This window comes from Histomonas meleagridis (genome assembly GCF_020186115.1).
Source record: "Histomonas meleagridis strain 2922-C6/04-10x chromosome Unknown contig_60, whole genome shotgun sequence".
NCBI classification, from domain to species: Eukaryota; Parabasalia; order Tritrichomonadida; family Dientamoebidae; genus Histomonas; species Histomonas meleagridis.
The window spans coordinates 1-19,394 of NW_027150903.1; the positions used below are offsets into that span (position 1 = coordinate 1).

General features: G+C 28.9%; 5 protein-coding genes across 5 annotated transcripts; 2 read left to right on the top strand and 3 right to left on the bottom strand.

The window, feature by feature from the left end:
* Positions 1–3,891: 3,891 nt before the first annotated feature.
* On the top strand, positions 3,892–4,581 carry GO595_008141 (zinc finger 91-like protein; the record flags this gene model as incomplete). Its single annotated transcript, XM_067921683.1, has 1 exon — positions 3,892–4,581. The coding sequence occupies one exon, from the start codon at positions 3,892–3,894 to the stop codon at positions 4,579–4,581; it is 690 nt and encodes a 229-aa protein (XP_067771620.1).
* Positions 4,582–5,018: 437 nt separating this feature from the next.
* GO595_008142 (26S protease regulatory subunit 7) lies at positions 5,019–6,284 on the bottom strand (the record flags this gene model as incomplete). Its single annotated transcript, XM_067921684.1, has 1 exon — positions 5,019–6,284. One exon carries the CDS (start codon positions 6,282–6,284, stop codon positions 5,019–5,021), a length of 1,266 nt encoding a protein of 421 aa, XP_067771621.1.
* A 3,623-nt stretch (positions 6,285–9,907) lies between these two features.
* Positions 9,908–10,963, bottom strand: GO595_008143 (putative WD repeat-containing protein; the record flags this gene model as incomplete). The annotated part of the gene is made up of 1 exon (XM_067921685.1): positions 9,908–10,963. One exon carries the CDS (start codon positions 10,961–10,963, stop codon positions 9,908–9,910), a length of 1,056 nt encoding a protein of 351 aa, XP_067771622.1.
* Positions 10,964–11,164: 201 nt separating this feature from the next.
* GO595_008144 (uncharacterized protein) lies at positions 11,165–13,540 on the top strand (the record flags this gene model as incomplete). The annotated part of the gene is made up of 1 exon (XM_067921686.1): positions 11,165–13,540. The coding sequence occupies one exon, from the start codon at positions 11,165–11,167 to the stop codon at positions 13,538–13,540; it is 2,376 nt and encodes a 791-aa protein (XP_067771623.1).
* A 2,002-nt stretch (positions 13,541–15,542) lies between these two features.
* GO595_008145 (UEV domain-containing protein) lies at positions 15,543–16,340 on the bottom strand (the record flags this gene model as incomplete). The annotated part of the gene is made up of 1 exon (XM_067921687.1): positions 15,543–16,340. One exon carries the CDS (start codon positions 16,338–16,340, stop codon positions 15,543–15,545), a length of 798 nt encoding a protein of 265 aa, XP_067771624.1.
* Between the last annotated feature and the right edge of the window lie 3,054 nt (positions 16,341–19,394).

The following is a 19,394-nucleotide window of genomic DNA, read 5'->3' on the forward strand; positions in this document are numbered from 1 at the left end:
CCTCCGGGGGTCGAAGACCCCTTCAATTCCCCCAGTGAAAACTTAAGGTCGGGAATGATCACGAGGACCCTAGGGTCCTCGTGATCATTCCCGACCGCATTATATACCTGAGTGGTACCACCAGTTCATTGAACATTTTTGGCTTCTTCTTGAATCTTTTTATAAACAGATTGTTGTTTGATCATACTTGGGAGTTAGATAAATTATCAAGAAGTGATGCTGTGTTACAAAAATAATATCTGGGAAATCGTCTAAAAAATGAATTAATAAAAAAATTTCAAACAGTCCCAGATGTACCACATTATCCAATCAATCATTTGATTAATTATAGGAAATTTTACATATTATTCCTTTGTGGCACTCAATTTTTTCTAATTTTTAGACACTTTGTTTCAATTTTTTTAATTTATTTTTTTTAAACACAGGGAACTCTATGTAATCATTGATTATCGGTGCACACCACGATTAAATAAATACTTATATACGAACATGTGATATGATATAATTTTTGAAAATATATATATATTCTCGCGTACTCATATATGAGTTAATTTTCTAATGCTTTATATTTTTATACCATAATGCATCATCAATCTGAATGTAACAATTTAAAAAATTTATTCCAACAAACCCGAATGTTAATAATTAATTTATCTGGTAATCAAATATTATCCAGATTAATAGCATTTAGTCAATAGTAAAAAACATAATGTTTTTAATATTTTACTTGTTTTTTTGATAATTAGGGCTTCCTTAGTAATTTGACATAGAGTTTCAATTTTATAACCGAAAAATGCGTTCAATTTTCTATTGTATTTTTAAAGTATTAAAATAAAAATATCACAAAATTGTCAGGACGAATTTCGGGAAAAAGCATGTTTTTACCAAATAATAATTTTTTTCTTCTATTAGAGGTAAAAAGTTAGACTTGGTACAATTGTCACTTTTATTTTTAATTAATAAAATATTTATTTGCAAATACTAACTTTATATACAACATACTCAAATTGAAAACTTTATTCATTATATTCTATATTATATTATTATTATAATGTATTTTATCAGAGAACTTCAAACCGACACCATCCCCAATGAAAGGATATTCCAAATTGGTGTTATGATTATTTTTACACTATTATGTTGTGTATAAAAATAATAATATATAAAAACTTCAACAAAAAACATTTGGAAGAAAAATATATAATGAATTTTTGAAAAATGGTGAGTTTTATTTTTGAAGGTGATCAACTTCTAGATATGATGAAAAAAAAAACATTATCTAGAGATTTTTCTCTTCGATTGGGTGAAGAATATTCTTATCAAAGTTGATTTTCATTAGTAAAATTTTTAAAATTGATTGCTTTCTAGAAATTTCATATAACTCAACTTTTTGTATTATTTTTAATCACTATCATCTGAAACCCGGATTTCAACTAATTTTAATCGTATATTATTTTGACACTTTAACTTTTTGAGTAAGATAGCTATCGGCAAAAGCTGGCATGTTCATTGGCATTTTTTGCTTGACATTTTACTCCAATGCAAACAAGAGGCAACTCATACATTCTTGGTATTTCGCTTGGAAACAAGAATATTTATGGATGTATTCCGTTTTATATAAATCAGAATACAGTTTTGAGATTCATTAAAGAATCTTCAGATTCCAATGAAACAAGCATGCCTGCTTACATATCATATTTTACCCCATGTCGTATATCAGGTATTATATCTTTACGAAATTTAACAAACTATCCCCATACATTATATGATTTTAACAAGTTAGTTTCATTAAAATATGACAGCGAAGAAAGGACTAATTTAGCGGAAAAAGTGGACTTCGATTTAGTGAAGCTTGATGATGGTTTTACAGGAATCCAATTAATTAATAATTCAACAAACAATTCCAATTTATCAGGTGACCACAAATTAGTTCTAAGACCTGAGCAATTAATTTCTCATTTGGTTAATACCTTATTGTCACATCTTCCAATAATAGATGAAAAAATTTCAAAGGAATCTATATCAAAATTCTTGTTTTCTGTTGTGCCGTGGTGGGGCTTGTGTCGTAGACAATCCATTTATGATGTAGCATCAATTTCTGAAATTAAATCTATGGGTTTGATCAATACCAGCTTAGCAGCAGCAGCCAAATATGGCTTTGACAATTTTTTCAAAATTAAAAAAAATCAGAATGTTGTTTTAATTGATATTGGCGATACATCTATGAATGTATCTGTTTCAAATTTCGAATTCACATCTGAAGATGTATTAGCCATAAGCGTTTTAAGTTCTGTTAGCGATTTAAGGTTTGGCGGATCAAACGTAACAGAAGTTCTAAAAGAATATATAATTGAAAACATATATGAAATTGACAAAACAAAAGGATCAAAACTTCAAATCACAAAGAAGAATATGCCATATATCTACCAAAAAGCTAACGAAGTCAAACAAAAATTATTTATATTAAATCAATATGAAGTTGATGTGGAGTCAATTCCAGAAGGATACAAATTCAATGCTCTAATCGAAGAATTCATCAAAAAATTGAGTCCAATTACTGAAAAAGTTACGATACCTATTGAAAAAGCTCTTGAGTTTGCCAATCTTGACAAAAGTGACATTTTTGAAGTAGTTTTAATCGGCGCCGGTTCTCGAGTTAAACCTTTTGTTCAAAAAATTGCTAACTATTTTAATCTCGACACCAAAAGATTCAAACCTTCTATTAAATGTAACGATTATATTCCAGAAGGAATGGGATATATTTCTGCCATGCTTAATCCAAATAATCCAATAAGTGAAAATTTCATCGTTAAAGATGTATATCAACAATATCGAACTGATTCAGATAATTGTGACATTAATATCTATGCAAAATGGATTGAAAATGGGGAAGAAAAAGAACAATTGTTATTTGAAGATAGAACAGTTATTCCATTGACAATAAAATTCCAATGTAATTCAGATAAAATAGACATTATCCAAAATAAAATTATTATTGGTACCATTACAGCAGAAAAACAAACAGAGATTGAAATATATCTTGGCTATTCACAAGTAATTCAAGTAAAACAATCAGAAGGAATTTCATATAAACGAAATTATGGATTAAATGAAAATGATATTCACGAGTTTATTAAAATTGAAGATGAAACAGAAGATAAAGAGAAAAAATATCGTAAATTTGAAACATTAAAATATAAAGTTCAATCACCTCTTAATCAGTTAAAGAGACTTATAGGTTTTCTTGATGATGAAGAAAAAGAAATATACGAAAAAGCTATTGAGAAAAATGAAAAATTGAAAGATATTAGTGTCTTTGATAAAATAGAAAGTATATATAACGATTTCACCGAAGTAAAAGATAATTTAGAAAAAATTAAGAAAAAGGCATCAAATCGAAAAGAATTATGTGAATATTGTGATAGAAATTATGATAAATTAAGAAACGAATTTAATAATATGATAACTTTATTCATAAACTTAAAATTATCTGATGAAAAGCTACAAGAATATTATAATATTCTGGAAAGATATAGTAATTTGATAAATTGGTATAAGGTATCACATAAAAGCGATCCTTTTGGAATTAAGGATGAAGATATTTCTGAAATCGGAAGGAAATTATATTACGAAATTCATAATTTCGTGAAAAAATTAAAAGAAGATTTGACAATAGTACAACAAGAAAAAGAAAAAAGAAAATCAGAAAAACTTCAGCAGATAACTTTAAATCATGAAAAACAATTAAATTCTCTTCAAAAAATAGATACACTTGAAGAAAATATAGCTGTACTTCAACAAAAGATAGAATCACTTGGAAAAAATATGGAATTACTTGAAAAAAATATAAAAGATGCACTTCAACAAAATATAAAATCATTTGAAAATAATATGGAATCATTTAAAGAAATTATGAAATCATTAAAAGAAAAGATAGATTCACTTGAAGAAAGGGTACAGTCAATTGAAAATGATAAAAATTCACCAGAAAAGAATGAAACGACTTCACTTGAAGAACAGATAACTACACTTGAAGAAAAGATAACAGCTTCACTTAAAAAGGAGATAACAGCTTCACTTAAAAAGAAGATAACAGATTCACTTGAACAAAAGATAACAGATTCACTTGAACAAAAGATAACAGATTCACTTGAACAAAAGATAACAGATTCACTTGAAGAAAAGATAACAGATTCACTTGAACAAAAGATAACAGATTCACTTGAAGAAAAGATAACAGATTCACTTGAAGAAAAGATAACAGCTTCACTTAAAAAGGATATAACAGCTTCACTTAAAAAGAAGATAACAGATTCACTTGAACAAAAGATAACAGCTTCACTTAAAAAGGATATAACAGCTTCACTTAAAAAGGAGATAACTACACTTGAACAAAAGATAACAGATTCACTTGAACAAAAGATAACTACACTTGAAGAAAAGATAACTACAATTGAAAATTATAATTATCAAAGTATTGATATGAGAAAGGTGAAACGATATTTTACCAAATCAACATTAATTATCATTGGTGTCATTGTCATAATAACCTTTATAATATTGCTTGCAATTAAGGCATGATAAAGAATGTTGATGCTTTTGTGCTCGAATTTGTTTTATTTCTCAATATTTATAGCGAATATAATTATCACATTTATTTTTCTTAAATAAAAACAAATTTTGATATAACTTTCAATGCACAAAGTTTTTTTTATGTAAAAAATTGGTGTGATAAACATTCGAAAAATACTTAAAACATTTTGATGAAATCCAAAACTTCAGCTGAATAAATTTGTTTGTATCGATATATTAATTGAATGATCAGAAACTGTTTTACACAGAAAAATTATCGTCATTCTGAAATTCCTATCGTTTTTACATGGAATTTTTAATTAAACCATAAAAAGAATATAACTCATTAATGGCATGAAACAGAAATTGGTTCATTTGTTTAAACTCTTTTATAATGAGAAATAGTATTATAAATCAAATAAAAATGTGTTCAGGCTGATTATATTTTAGTTGTACTGCATATATTTTGGTGTTGCTGAGAACTTTGAATACCCTTTGATTACCTTATTAATAGCATCCAAGAAGTCCTTTTCTGAAATCGCTTTTCTTCTCGATCTAATCGCAATGATACCTGCCTCTGTACAAACGCTTCTAATATCAGCTCCTGTTGAGTTCTGACATAATCTTGCCAATAACTCATATCGAACTCCTCTTTCAACGCTCATCGATCTGGTATGAATCTTAAAGATTTGTACCAAACCATCTAAATCTGGTACAGAAAACTCAATTTTCCTGTCAAGCCTTCCCGGACGCATCAAAGCGGGGTCTAATGTGTCCGGTCTGTTCGTCGCCATCAAAACCTTAACGTTCCCCCTGCTGTCAAAACCGTCCAACTGCGAAATCAACTCGAGCATCGTCCTCTGGACCTCCTGTCCAGCGCCGTCTTCGTCACCAGAACGGGTCGTACCAAATGCATCGACCTCATCGAAGAAGATAATGCAACTTGGTTTGGTTCGAGCCATCTTAAAGATTTCACGAACCATTCTTGCGCCTTCACCAATATATTTCTGTACAAGCTCACTGCCAATGACTCTGATAAAGACAGAGTCGGTCCTGTTGGCTACTGCACGAGCTAAAAGAGTTTTTCCTGTTCCAGGCGGACCATAGAAAAGAACACCTTTGGGGGGATCAATTCCGAGCTTCTCAAAGCGCTCTGGATGCATTAAAGGCATTTCTATGATTTCTTTAAGTTTTTCGATTTGTTCTTTACAGCCACCAATATCTGCATATGTGACATCTGGTTTTTCTTCGACTTGCATTGTTGTAACAATTGGGTCTATTCTTGGCGGAAGTGGAAGTGAAATACTGAGAACACGATGATCAAGTCCTACTCTAAGATTTTCTGTGATATCTGATGGTGCAACATTTTTGGAAAGTTCAACTACATATTTTCCTGCATGAGGTAATGAAACGATGTAATGTTGTTTCTCATTTGGAACTGGTGGTAAAATTTTATCACAATTACCAACATATAAAAATGGTTCTGAAAGCATTTTACGATCTTTCTCGAGATCCCATTCGTTCATAGGAAGAAATCCAGTATCGCTACTAGTGACTCCTCTGATTGTATCAATGCTTGATCTCATTTTTTTGATCTCTTTTTCTGTTTCTGTGATCTCTTTTGCATATGGTCCTTTTGAATATGTTTCCATAATTGCAAGATCTGTTTCATCTAATGGAACAAAATCATCATCTTTTTCTTCTTGAGTCATTTCGTAAATGGGTTGAAAACTGACGAATTTACGATAAATTTACATTGAAAACATTCTAAACGGCCGCTGCCGACCAATTATGGGCACTTTTTGTAACCAGACAAAGCTTCTTAAAATTTAACTTGGCGCACAAATTTTCTAGAAAATTAATCATGATTTTACTTATTTAAATATTCCTTATTATATATAAGGAAATGCGAATTTAAATTGCCTTTTTTTTTACTCAAAAATATTATCTACATATGTCATTGTATAACGATAGGTGAAACAAGTTTAGACATGATAAATTACAAACGAAAAAGTGTTTAAGTCTTGATCATTTTAACTTTATTTACAATTTGATGAATATATTTTTAAAAATCATGGTAAATTTGCCTTTAGAACCACGAAACGACGATGATCAAGGAATCCAGATATGATTTTACTAAAGGCACATGAAATATTTCAATGAAATCTTGTGTAAGATTTATGCTCTTTTGATCTTTACGGATACTGTACGTAGTCTGAAACATTGTTGTTTCTTATCATCATGAGAATCAACTTCCGTATAATGCAAATTTAAAAAAAACTTTTTTACCTAGCTACACTGCTTTTTAGTGACTTAACATTCATCAAGTATTGTCAAAAACATATTTTTATAAAATTTATATGACATTAATATCAATTCCTTCTTGTTCAAGAAGTAATTTAACTATTTCTGTATGACCATCTCTAGATGCTTTAATAAGTGCTGTTTTAAATATTTTAAATAATTTCCAAATATTATTTTAAAATATCAAATTATTAAAATAAATTTTAAATAAAACAAATAAATATCTTTAGCATTAATATCAATTCCTTCTTGTTCAAGAAGTAATTTAACTATTTCTGTGTGACCATTTAAAGATGCATACATAAGTGCTGTATAAAATAATTTAAATAATTTCCAAATATTATTTTGACATACAAAATTATTAAAATATATAATAAATAAAACATATAAATATTTTTAGCATTAATATCAATTCCTTCTTGTTCAAGAAGTAATTTAACTATTTCTGTATAACCATTTGAAGATGCCTTAATAAGTGCTGTTTCAAATATTTTGAATTATTTCCATATAAAAAAAATATGTTTTAAATAAAACAAATAAATATATTTAGCATTAACATTAATGCCTTTATGTTCAAGAAGAAATTGAATGATTCCAATGAAACCATCCCTAGACGCAAAAACAAGCACATTGCAAAACAATTATATAAAATTCCAAATATTAATTTTAAATAACAAATTATTAAAACAAATATCAAATAAAGTAAATAAATATTTTTAATAAGATCAATTTCTTTTTGTTCAAGAAGTAATTTAACTGTTTCTATTTGACCATGATAAGATGCAATCATAAGTGCTGTTTTAAATATTTTAAATAATTTCCTAATATTATTTTGAAACTTTAAGTAATTAAAATAAATTTCAAATAAAACAAATAAATAGTTTTAGAATTAATATCAATCCCTTCTTGTTCAAGAAGTATTTTAACTATTTTTGTATGACCTTTCCAAGATGCCCACATAAGTGCTGTATAAAATATTTTAAATAATCTCCAAAAATTATTTTGATATATTAAATTATTAAAATAAATTATAAATAAAACATATAAATATCTTTGGCATTAATATCAATTCCTTTTTGTTCAAGAAGTAATTTAACTATTTCTGTATGACCGTTCCAAGATGCAAGCATAAGTGCTGTATAAAATAATTTAAATAATTTCCAAATATTATTTTGAAATATGAAATTATTAAAATAAATTTTAAATAAAACACATGAATATCTTTCGCATTAATATCAATTCCTTCTTGTTCAAGAAGTAATTTAACTATTTCTATATTACCTTTTTCAGATGCACTAATAAGTGTTGTTTTAAATAATTTAAATAATTTCCAAATATCATTTTAGAATATTATGTTATTTAAATCAATATTAAATAAAACAAATAAATATTTTTATGATTAATATCAATTCCTTCTTGTTCAAGAAGTAATTTGACTATTTTTGTATCACCATTTATAGAAGCTTTCATAAGTGCTGTTTTAAATAATTTTAATAATTTCCAAATATTATTTTAAAACATCAAAACATCAAAATAAATTATATTCAAACCAAATTATTAAAATAAATTTCATATATTTCAAATAAATAGTTTCAGCATTAATATCAATTCCTTCTTGTTTCAAAATATATTTAAAAAATTCAATGTTTTTAGAATCGAATGAGTAATATAATATATTTTTTGGGATTTGTTTGTTTTGAAGGAAATGTTTCGTAAGATATAAATTTCCAAGTTGTGCTGATGAATTAATGATTTCATCATTAATCTGCATTCCCTTCTCTTTTAAAAATGTTAAAATTTCATAGTTATAATATAAAACACATTTACTTCCTAATTTTTCTAATGTTTTAATTTCTTTGATATTGTTTTCATAAAGATAATAAAAGATATCATTTTTATGAAATTGAATTGCAGTTTCAGATGCTTCTTCAAATGATAAATGATTTTGTTCACATAAATGAATTATCTCTAAATTTCCACCTGCAATTGCATATTTTCCTGTGTTTTTTATATTAGCATTATTCATAAGTAAATATCTAAAACATTTAACTGCTGAAAAAAATGCTGCATAATCAATTAACGAGACATTCGAATGGTTAATAAATGAACATCTTTCATAAAGTGATGGTTTGATAGTCTGATTGATATCAAAACCATTTTGTGATAATATTTCTTGAAGTTTTTCTATTTCATCATTTCGAATAATTTGTGCAATTTTATTTGGATTATGTCCTTCTTTAACATATTTTTTATGAAGCTCAAAATCATTTTCTACAATTTTTACATAAAAAGAATCATAATAATAAGGATTTTTAGGTTTGATCAAATTTTTAATATATTTTGAATCAAGAATATTTTGTTCATTCATCTTATTCATGATATAAAATGATTCGTATGAGGACTTTTTATCAAGAAAACGTGAAAACATTCGAAGGATTTTTGATTCGATTTTATGGTTTTCTTCAAATGCTTCAATTCCTTTAAGAAATTCTAAGTATATATCAATATCATTAATGTTCGTAACAAGTTTGATATATATCATTTGAATGATAACTGTATTAAAAGATAATGGATAAATATTGTCAAATTTATTAGCTATGGAATTAATTGATTGAACAAGATTTTTTGAGTTTAAATTAAAAATTATTTGTCTGATTGATAAAAATGTTTCCCATTCATCCTGATTCTGGTTTATCATTTTTCTGCTTTGTTACAAAAAAAATTCAGAATATATAAAAAGTTATATCTTTCATCTTAAAAATTGTCAAAGCATGGTTGGATCAATTTTAATTTTTTAGAATAAGCAAATCTTCATAAAACCCACCTTAACTTTTTATCTGAGTTATTTTAATGGCTCTTTCGATATAGATATGTTTTTTTTTGGACGATCTATTAAAAAGCTATTCTTGATTGAAAAAAAATTCATACATAAGAAATTTGATAATAATTTTCAAAGAAAAATCATGTTGAAGATTAAATCATTAATAAATTTTACAAATTAAAAGAAAACTTTTAATTTAAAAACAGTTTATTACTTTTCTAATGATTTCTTGTACGCTTTTGTAATTCGCAAATTCGTATCTTTAAGACGCATCACTCTTTCTTCTTGCAGGATTAATCTCTCATCCAATGATTTCATTGTTTTTGTTATGTTTCCAAGAGTCCTTTGCATCTGATAAATACTGCTCATAAATTCCTCGCCACCAAAATCTATTTCATCTGGAAACTTGTATTTATAGCCTCGAATTTTCTTCTCATCGCCAACAGTAATGAATCCATATGACTTCGGATACCAACAAAATCCATTAACTGCCTTCTTATGGTGAAATGAACGCATTGGTTCTTCTGAAAAAACATTCCAGATTCGACTAGTACCATTCTTACTAATGCTTAAAATATCATTAGTTTTTGGGTTGAATCCTATTTTAGTAATCAAATCAGAATGCTCATATAACGTGTTAAGATTTGAGCAATTTCGAAGATCCCAAATTTTAATTTTATCATACTCACTACCAGCAAGAAATGTCCCATCGTTGTTGAAAGAAACACAATTAAATTTTTTTCCTTGAAAAGATTGGACAATTGTTCCTGAACGATAATCGAAAATTAAAATATTCGAAAAGTCACCTGCAATTGCGATCAAATTGTCATGCCATTGTAATGAACGGACGTTTCCTTGTAGATTTGAAATTGTAAAATATGGCTCAAGATTATTTATAGACCAAATTATTGCTGACTGTTGGAATCCAACAACAAAATTTTCATAACTTTCCGACCAAGAAATGCCTGTAATTGGTGATTTATTGTTTTGTGTAATTTTTGTCTTTTTTTCGAGATTATTAGAACTCCATAAAATTATTGATCCTTCATAATCTGTACTTGCAAAAACATCCCCGTTTGATGAAAAAGCAACGTCGGTAACAGAACTTGAATGTGCTCTTAAATACTTGAAATCTTTTGAATCAAAATAATATACACCAACGGATTCATCTTTTGATGCAGTAACAAAAACCTTTTCATCGCATCTTATTGAAACTGCTGTAATTGGTTTAAAATGCTTTTGAAGACGAAAAATTTGTTTCCACATTTGGTAAAAATAAACGTACACAATGATTCTTAGCAAATATTAAATGCCAATTTTTTCCTCTCAATAAAAATTGTCAACCAAAAATATTGTACATTTTAACCAAAATTTCCATTTAAATTATTATGAACTAAAATGACATTTTATGCTGTCTGGCCAAACCGACAAACCGAAATAATTGAATGGTGGAGGCCACTCTCGACAATGCAAGCCAAAAAGGCACCAACATGGAGCGATGTTAAGCTTACCGAAAATGAACATATAGAGCAAACTAAGAAACCTATTAGAAAGCCAACTCCACATCCAAGAGTAAATCAAGCGAACAATAAAATTAACCAACAGAAGACAGAACCACAACCACAAACTGTACAAACTCCATGGTCTGATTTCACAAACAACTTTAACTCACAAGAACTTCAACAAAATCAAAATCATCAACAACCAAAAATAATAAAACAAACACCAAAGCCTGAAGCCAATCCTAGTTCAACAGTATCCAAATCTACTGCAGAGAAGAATTCAAATTGGACAGCAATTCAAGCACTCTTAAATAATCAATCTACACCTTATGATGATACACATGCAGTTCGAAGAACTCCTCCAGAATTACGTCGTACACACAACAATCCCAAAGCCACTCAAACCACAGAAGAACAAAAGACAAAACCACAACCACAAAAAGATTCTAAGCCCAAGAAATCACCACCCAAACAACGTAAACCACGAACAACACAAACCCAACAATCACAACAAGTTCAACCAACGCAACCAACCCAACCAGTTAAACCTAATTCAGTATGGGCCAACATATCAGAAGAAGATGTATATGATGATTCCAAAGATGTACACAAACTTCCACCTGAACTTCGTCGTACTCATATCAAACAAATTGAAGAAATGGACAAAAACAAGAATAAGAAGCAAAATAATAATCAGCAAAAGCAACCTAAGCAACCAAAACAGCCAAAACAACAAACGAAGCAATCACCAGCACCAGAAGCTCCAAAGGAAGAAGTTACTGAACCTGTTGAAACAGTATCCCAACCACAATCTGTTCCACAGCAAAAGCCATGGGCAGTTATATCAGAAGAGCCATACGATGACTCCAAATTTGTCCACAGAATTCCTGTTGAACTCCGTCGTACACATCTTAAGCCAACTGAAGAAAAAGAAAAGCGAACAAATAATCAACAGCAACAACAGCCACAACAGAAGCAACAAAACAAACAGAATGAAAATCAAAAACAAGCACCAAAGAATCAAACAAAGCCAAAACAAACTAAGAAGGCACAACAAAACAAACAAAAGAAGACTTCTCCACCACACAAAGAAGAACCAAAGAAACCCAACACACCATGGACACAAATAACAGAATCACTTCTTCAAATGCAACCAGAGGACGTGAAGAAGCAGCCAAAGAAGGAGGCAAAGCCAGCGCCAGTTAAAGAACCAGTTGTTGTTAAAGAAGAAGAAAAAGCACCGGTTCATGCTGAAGAAGTTGTTGAAGTACCTCAGCCAACAATTGAAAATGAACAAAAACATGTTGCAACAACACCATGGGCAGTAATCAATGGAGAACCATACGATGATTCCAAAGATGTACATAAACTTCCAGTTGAATTACGTCGCACACATGTAAAGCCGATTGAAGAAGACAAGAAGCAAAAGAATAAGAAGCCACAACAACAACAACAACAGCCAAAGCAACAAAAGCAACCAAAACAACAAAAGCCAAACAAAAAGCCAAAGCAACATAAACAACAAAAGAAAGAAGCACCTGCTAAGGAAATTGTTACTGTTGAAGAGGAAAAGGCACCAGTCAAAGCTGAAGAAGTTGTTGAAGAACCTCATCAAACAGTTGAAAATGAACAACAACCAGTAGCAACACCATGGGTTGTCATCACTGGCGAACCATATGACGATTCCAAAGACGTACATAAACTTCCAGTTGAATTACGTCGCACACATGTAAAGCCAATTGAAGAAGACAAGAAACAAAAGAAGAACAAGAAGAAGCAGCAAAATGCTAAGCAACAAAAGCAACAAAAGAAAGAAACACCAGTTAAAGAATCAGTAGTTGCTAATGAAGAAAAAGAACAAATTCAAGCCGAAGAAGTTGTTGAAGAGCCACAGCCAAATGTTGAAAGCCAGCAGCCAACAGTCACACCATGGGCAGTCATCACCGGCGAACCATACGACGATTCCAAAGACGTACACAAACTTCCAGTTGAATTACGTCGCACACATGCAAAGCCAATTGAAGAAGACAAGAAACAAAAGAAGAACAAGAAACAGCAACAGCAGCAACAAAAGAAAGAAGTTGCACCACAAACACCAGCAGTGACAGAAACAGTTGTTGCCGAAGAAGAACAAGTTGCAACTGAAGAAGAAGCAGCAACAAATAGTGTCGAAGAGCAGAAGCAATCATCGCCATGGGCCGTGGTCACCGGAGGACCATATGATGACTCGAAGGATGTACATAAGCTTCCAGTGGAATTAAGGCGCACACATATTAAACCAGTGGAAGATAAGAACAAGCAACAACAAAAGGGAGGAAAGAAACGTCAGAAATACAATTAAAGTACTTATTTTGTACAAATTACTTTAGTTGGATAAATAATTTATAAATATAAAAATCAGTAAAATACCCTTTATTTATAAGAATGTAAGAAGTGACATTTTATTGGTTTAGTGAAACTTTTACAAAGTTTTGATTTATCTGTCATTTCTTACATTTATAACAGTTAATTAACCATTTTGTGAATATATAATCATTGCGCATATAATGGATATGTTTAGCTTTAGATTTTAATTTCAAAATCATTATCAAAGAAATTGTATAGTTAAATACTTTAAAATAAAAAGGATAAATAAAACAGACCATATGAACATGTGATATGTTATTTAATAATGAATATAATATTTGAAAATTTGCTTTATAAATTTATAAGACAATTAGAAGAGGAACCGTTCTGATAAAACCGCTTCGGATATCCCTTTCTTATAATTTTACATAATATTGCAATATTTTATAAAGTTGATGTTTTTTGGTAAATATCTTGGACTATGATCATAAAATATACGTTTTCAGAAAGTTTGATTATTTTTGGAAAAAAATAACATAAGACTATCATTCTGGAAATATATTAATAACAAAATAGTCAAACCAATTTTCTATAAAATGGAACAGAATTAAATAAGCGATTAAGATATTTTAATTTTATACACTTAGAAAGTAGAGTCAGATGCTTTCCAAAGGCCAAACCTCGTGATGTAAGAAAAAGAGGCAGAATAAGCTCATAACAACACACACATACTACTACTTCACAGTGAGATTAACTTAGTGATCATTTAACAAATTTGTAAAATGATAAATTGATTATGATCTTAAGATTACTCATATAGTCCAAAAAAATGCAATATAAATAAACTCAAATAGTCAAGCAATGCAATTTTGGTTGATATTTTTATTAAACTTTGTGAATCTTGGTGATTTTTTATGTTTTACTTTCCAAGAAATAGGGATAAGGGTTTTTCTGCCGGATAGGAATTAATCCTGTGACTAAAGGATCTCTTCCCCACAAATTTTTGAGCAAAATTGAATCAAAAGTGACAGAAGTTATCTAATTTTAGCCACCCTGACACCGTGTAAACCATTTAATTTCAGATAAAAGCTATCAAATTAATTCAAGAAATGAATGTGATATATTTTTCAAAATCATAAACTTTAGGATCATTTTGAAAGCTTATTTAACCTTAAAGATGTTGTCGAGTCAGATTTTTGAAATTTTACTTATATCAAAGTAATCACAATTATTTCATAATTTAAAAACAACTCATAGTTATTTCTTGAACATAGATTATTTTATTCTTTGTTAATTTTAAGCAAGTGTGAACCCTAAAATTCACCGAGATTCACTTCACTTCCGACATTCCAACAAATGCTTATAACACGCAATGAATATGACGAAGCGGGAGAAGGGTTTGTCCATTTTAAGTGTTTTTAGATATTTTTGTATTTGCTTATTTATGAGAAGAAATTTATTAATCTATTGTTTGATCATATCAATGATTTTACTATCAACTGGGAATATTCATAGAGTTTAAATTCCTGCTTGAAATGTGGTTTTAATTTTTTTTTATAGACAAGTTTTTATTTTAATACTATAAAAGTATTTTCAATTTAATTGCATTAAATGAAATCTTATGATCCATTCATGTAATTAATTATTGTACTTATTTTCAAAATTTATTTATCTATTTTTTTTATTTTTTTCTCAGTACAATTTTAAGCTCAGTATATCCTGACACGCAAAATGTGTGAACCCATGTTCATAACAATCTACAATTTTCATTGAACTCAAAGCAATATGGGATGTTTAATAAAAATCGTCAAAATCAGATCTTTAAATAATTCTAAAGTAAAAATGTTAAGCATTTCCTTACTATGTAATAAATATTTCTTATTCATGTTTCATTCTCAATAATGCAATTCCTTCATTATCCATAACACAAATTTTGAAGGATACGAAACGAATTTTCTCATTAATAAAACGACAAAAATCAATTATAAAGAATTGTTTTATAGCGCAATTTCTGGGTAAATTACTTCTTTAAAGTGCTTTCGAGAAATTTCTCGTGTCTTTGATATGAACTCCTGTAGCGTTATCTTGTTTTTCCTATATAGTCCTCGTAATGTTTCGATCACATCTTTGAATGTTTGATGTTCGGCCTTCAAATTTGCAATTTGCATCGTCCAATGTGGGACCTCATAACTTGGGATATCTCCCTGCTCAATTTGTGTAGTGAGATTGGATATAAGAGTAGACGCTTCAACTTTGACATTTTCTGCAGTCATGTCAGCGGTGAGATATAAATTATAATCAATTACATTTTTGAAGGAATTAACGATTTGTGAGTTTACCATCGCAATCTCTTGAGCAGATTGTTGTGTAAGGGCGCGTAAGTAGTTTGCATTGTTTTGTTGTGGTGAAGGATTAACTGGCTCTGGACGATTATATGGCTGTGGATTTGATGGGTCGCACTTGGGCATTTCTGCAAGCTTGTCGGGATTAATTGGTGGGAAATTAGAAAGATAACGAATTGCAACATCAAGAATTTCTATTAAAGTTGATGTGTTTTGATTCCATGTATAAAGACCATTGAAGTCAAGAGTACCTTTTGTGTTGAGATGCTTTGAGCACCGAATTGGTTTTGCTAATACTTGTAAAACAGGAGGACAAGAAGGAAATTTATCTGGTAAATAAAACATAACAGGACAAAGATAATGAATATCAGAAGTCAAGTAAGTCAATGGAATTTCTCCAGATACAATAATATTTGATATTTTATTAGCATTTTTTGTTTTACAATCTTTCATACTCGGGAAACGTGCTTTTAGATCATTCACTAATATCACAATTTGTTGGTAACTGTTTGGATGATATTGTGTTCCAATAAAATAGCGACGAATTAAATCATCCATTTCGATATAACCTCCCATCTCAACGGCTTTTAACGTTGGAACCTCAAAAGTAAAGTTAACAAAAGCAAAAATTCAATCAAAATCATGGTTTGTATAGTTTACATAGTAATTTTACGCGCAACTTTTGGGCAAGCCATTGCTCCTAAAAGCATGAAAAGCTTCTTCTGAATATGGCTGATATATGTTTTGCTCAAATGAGCCGACAATTGGTGTGTTTTTGTTTCCAAACATCAACTCAAAATCTTCGTCTTCTTGAAATTCACCAAAGATGTTCTGTTTTTCGTTTTGTACAATCGGTTCTGGGTTGATGCATAAGTTGAATTTTTCTTTTATATCAAAAGAATATGATGGCTGTATCTTTTTAAGTTGAATATTTCTGGGGTTAAGTTGTTCGGTGTTGCTATTTCGATGCTGACGAGTAATTCCGACATATGTTGGATTTTTGTTATGGAAAAAGCGAAGTGTTGTATTACAATTAAGACATGTAATATCCATGCATCCTTTGCTTCTGTTTTTGGTGAGAACCTTTGAGTTATCGTTTATATTGACTCTGTTATTGACTTTAAATATTTGAATACAAGATTCACAATGCTTTTTTTCTGGATTAGGTATATTTGGAAATGCACCTTTTGGTAGTTTTATCCCTGATATTGATATATTCCCGCATTTACATCTGCATTGTGACTTGCCTCCGCTCATAAATCCTAATGATATGTTTGAATTGAAAAATTGAATGCAAATTATAGCGTTTTTTCTGAGGGGAGTTTGGCCGAACTGATAATCCAGAACCGGGAATCTATATTGAAAAAAGCCATTCAAAAATGAAATTATTTCCTGTTGATCTCAAAATTCAATTGTCAGAATTTTAACAAAAGGAATTGAATAGAGATGCATTGAATTCGATATCGTTGGATACCCCCCCCCTAACAACGTTGCCAACGTTCTTTGGAACGTTCCAAAAAATCAAAACGTTTTTTTCTTCTCAATGAGATATAAAAAGATCAGCAAAGCATTTTTTTATGTCAGTAAATTTTTGATTTCGAGAATGAGTTAGTAAATAGCATGCATAAAAAATTAATTAAAAAAAATGTAACACTAATTTGCATTTCAATTCAAAAAGAACATATTTGTTTAGCTTTAGTGCCAAATATATCATGTATGATCATTAGAAATATATATTTAATTCCAAAAAAAGGTTTCATCAATTTTGATCAAAAATAAATTTCAAATTTTTTGATGCATTTTATTATAGTGATTCGTTTTCAAAGAAACACAAATAAAAACGTTCCTGCCCTTCGTATATGATCATTTTCTTTTTTACATATGAAGTCATTTGACAAATTCTGTGTAACCATTCTCGGATGCATAAAAAAGTGCTGTTCTAAATAATTTGAATTATTTCCATATATTATTTTGAAAAATCAAGTTATTAAAATGTATTTTAAATGAAATAAACAATTATTTCTTACAATTAAAATTAATACCTTTACACTTAAGAAGTAATTTAAATATTTCTTTATTACAATACTTAGTTGCATATATAAGTGCTGTAATAAATAACATATATAAATTCCAAATATTATTTTGAAATTTTGAACTATTCAAATAAATATTAACTATAATAAATAAATATTTTTTGCATCAACATCAATTCCTTCATGATCAAGAAGCAATTTAGCTATTTATGTGAAACCTTTTTCAGATGCATATATGAGAGCTGTATAAAACAATTCAAATAATTTCCAGTAATTACTTAAAAATATCAAAATATTATGATAAATTTTAATTGCATTTAATAAAAATCTTTAGCATTAATATTAATACCTTTTTGTTTAAGAAGCAATTTAACTATTTCTGGACGATTTCTTTCTGATGCCAAAATAAGTGCCGTATTAAATCATTTAAACAATTACCAAATATTATTTTGAGAACCAAAATATTTAAAACAAATTTGAAACAGAACAAATATATATCTTTTACATTAACATCAATTCCTTCTTGTTCGAGAAGTAATTCAACTAATTTGGTTATTCCTTTTTCGAATGCATACATAATTAGTGTTTTAAATGTTTAAAATAAATACCAAATATTATGTTGAAATAGGAAATCAAAAAAATAAATGCGAAATATATTAAATCATCACTTTTTTATTAGTTTTAATAATTTTTTCATCAACCAAGTATTTAAATGGTTCATCATTTATAGAAATGGTTGAAATATCCCAAAAATCATATGAATCTGTACTTTTTTCAAGGAAATATTGTAAAAGGAATGTGTTTCCAGTTTCCATTAACTTATTAATAAAAAATTTGTTTATTTTCATACCTTCTTTTTCGAGAAATGAAAGAATTTCATTCTTATAATTTAAGATACATCTTTTTCCTAGTTCTTCTATATTATTTAGTATAATAATTTTATTCTCATAAATATAATGAAAGATATCATTTCTTCTTGGGTGAGATTTGGCGTTCCTGTGATTAAAAATGTTGAAAGAGGTAAAATATCTTCGTTCATTCCAGATTCGTATTCTACACAATTTAAAGTATTCAGAGCTCCACTTAAGATTCTTCGAAGAATAATGATTATTTGGGATCGAGCAACAAAGGTAAAATTCCTTTCGGGTTTATCTATACATGAAGAATAGCTCCAGTCGTTCGAATCTATTTTTTGTTTTTTAATTATTTCAATTGTGTTTTTAGTGTTGATAAAAGTATTAATAGAACTGATCCATCTAGGGTGAGAGTCATTCAATGTTAACTAAGGAATTTTATCTTCTTACGTTCTCTTAATTAATAAATGTTTGCAAGGAATTCCGTATAACATATGATTCTTGAAACAATCATCACCATATTCATTTGCTAGAGTTCCAATTTGTTGTAAATCTGTATATTCTGTTGATATCATTATTAATGCATAAATACCAATTTTCTCGTTGTTCAGGCGAAAGAA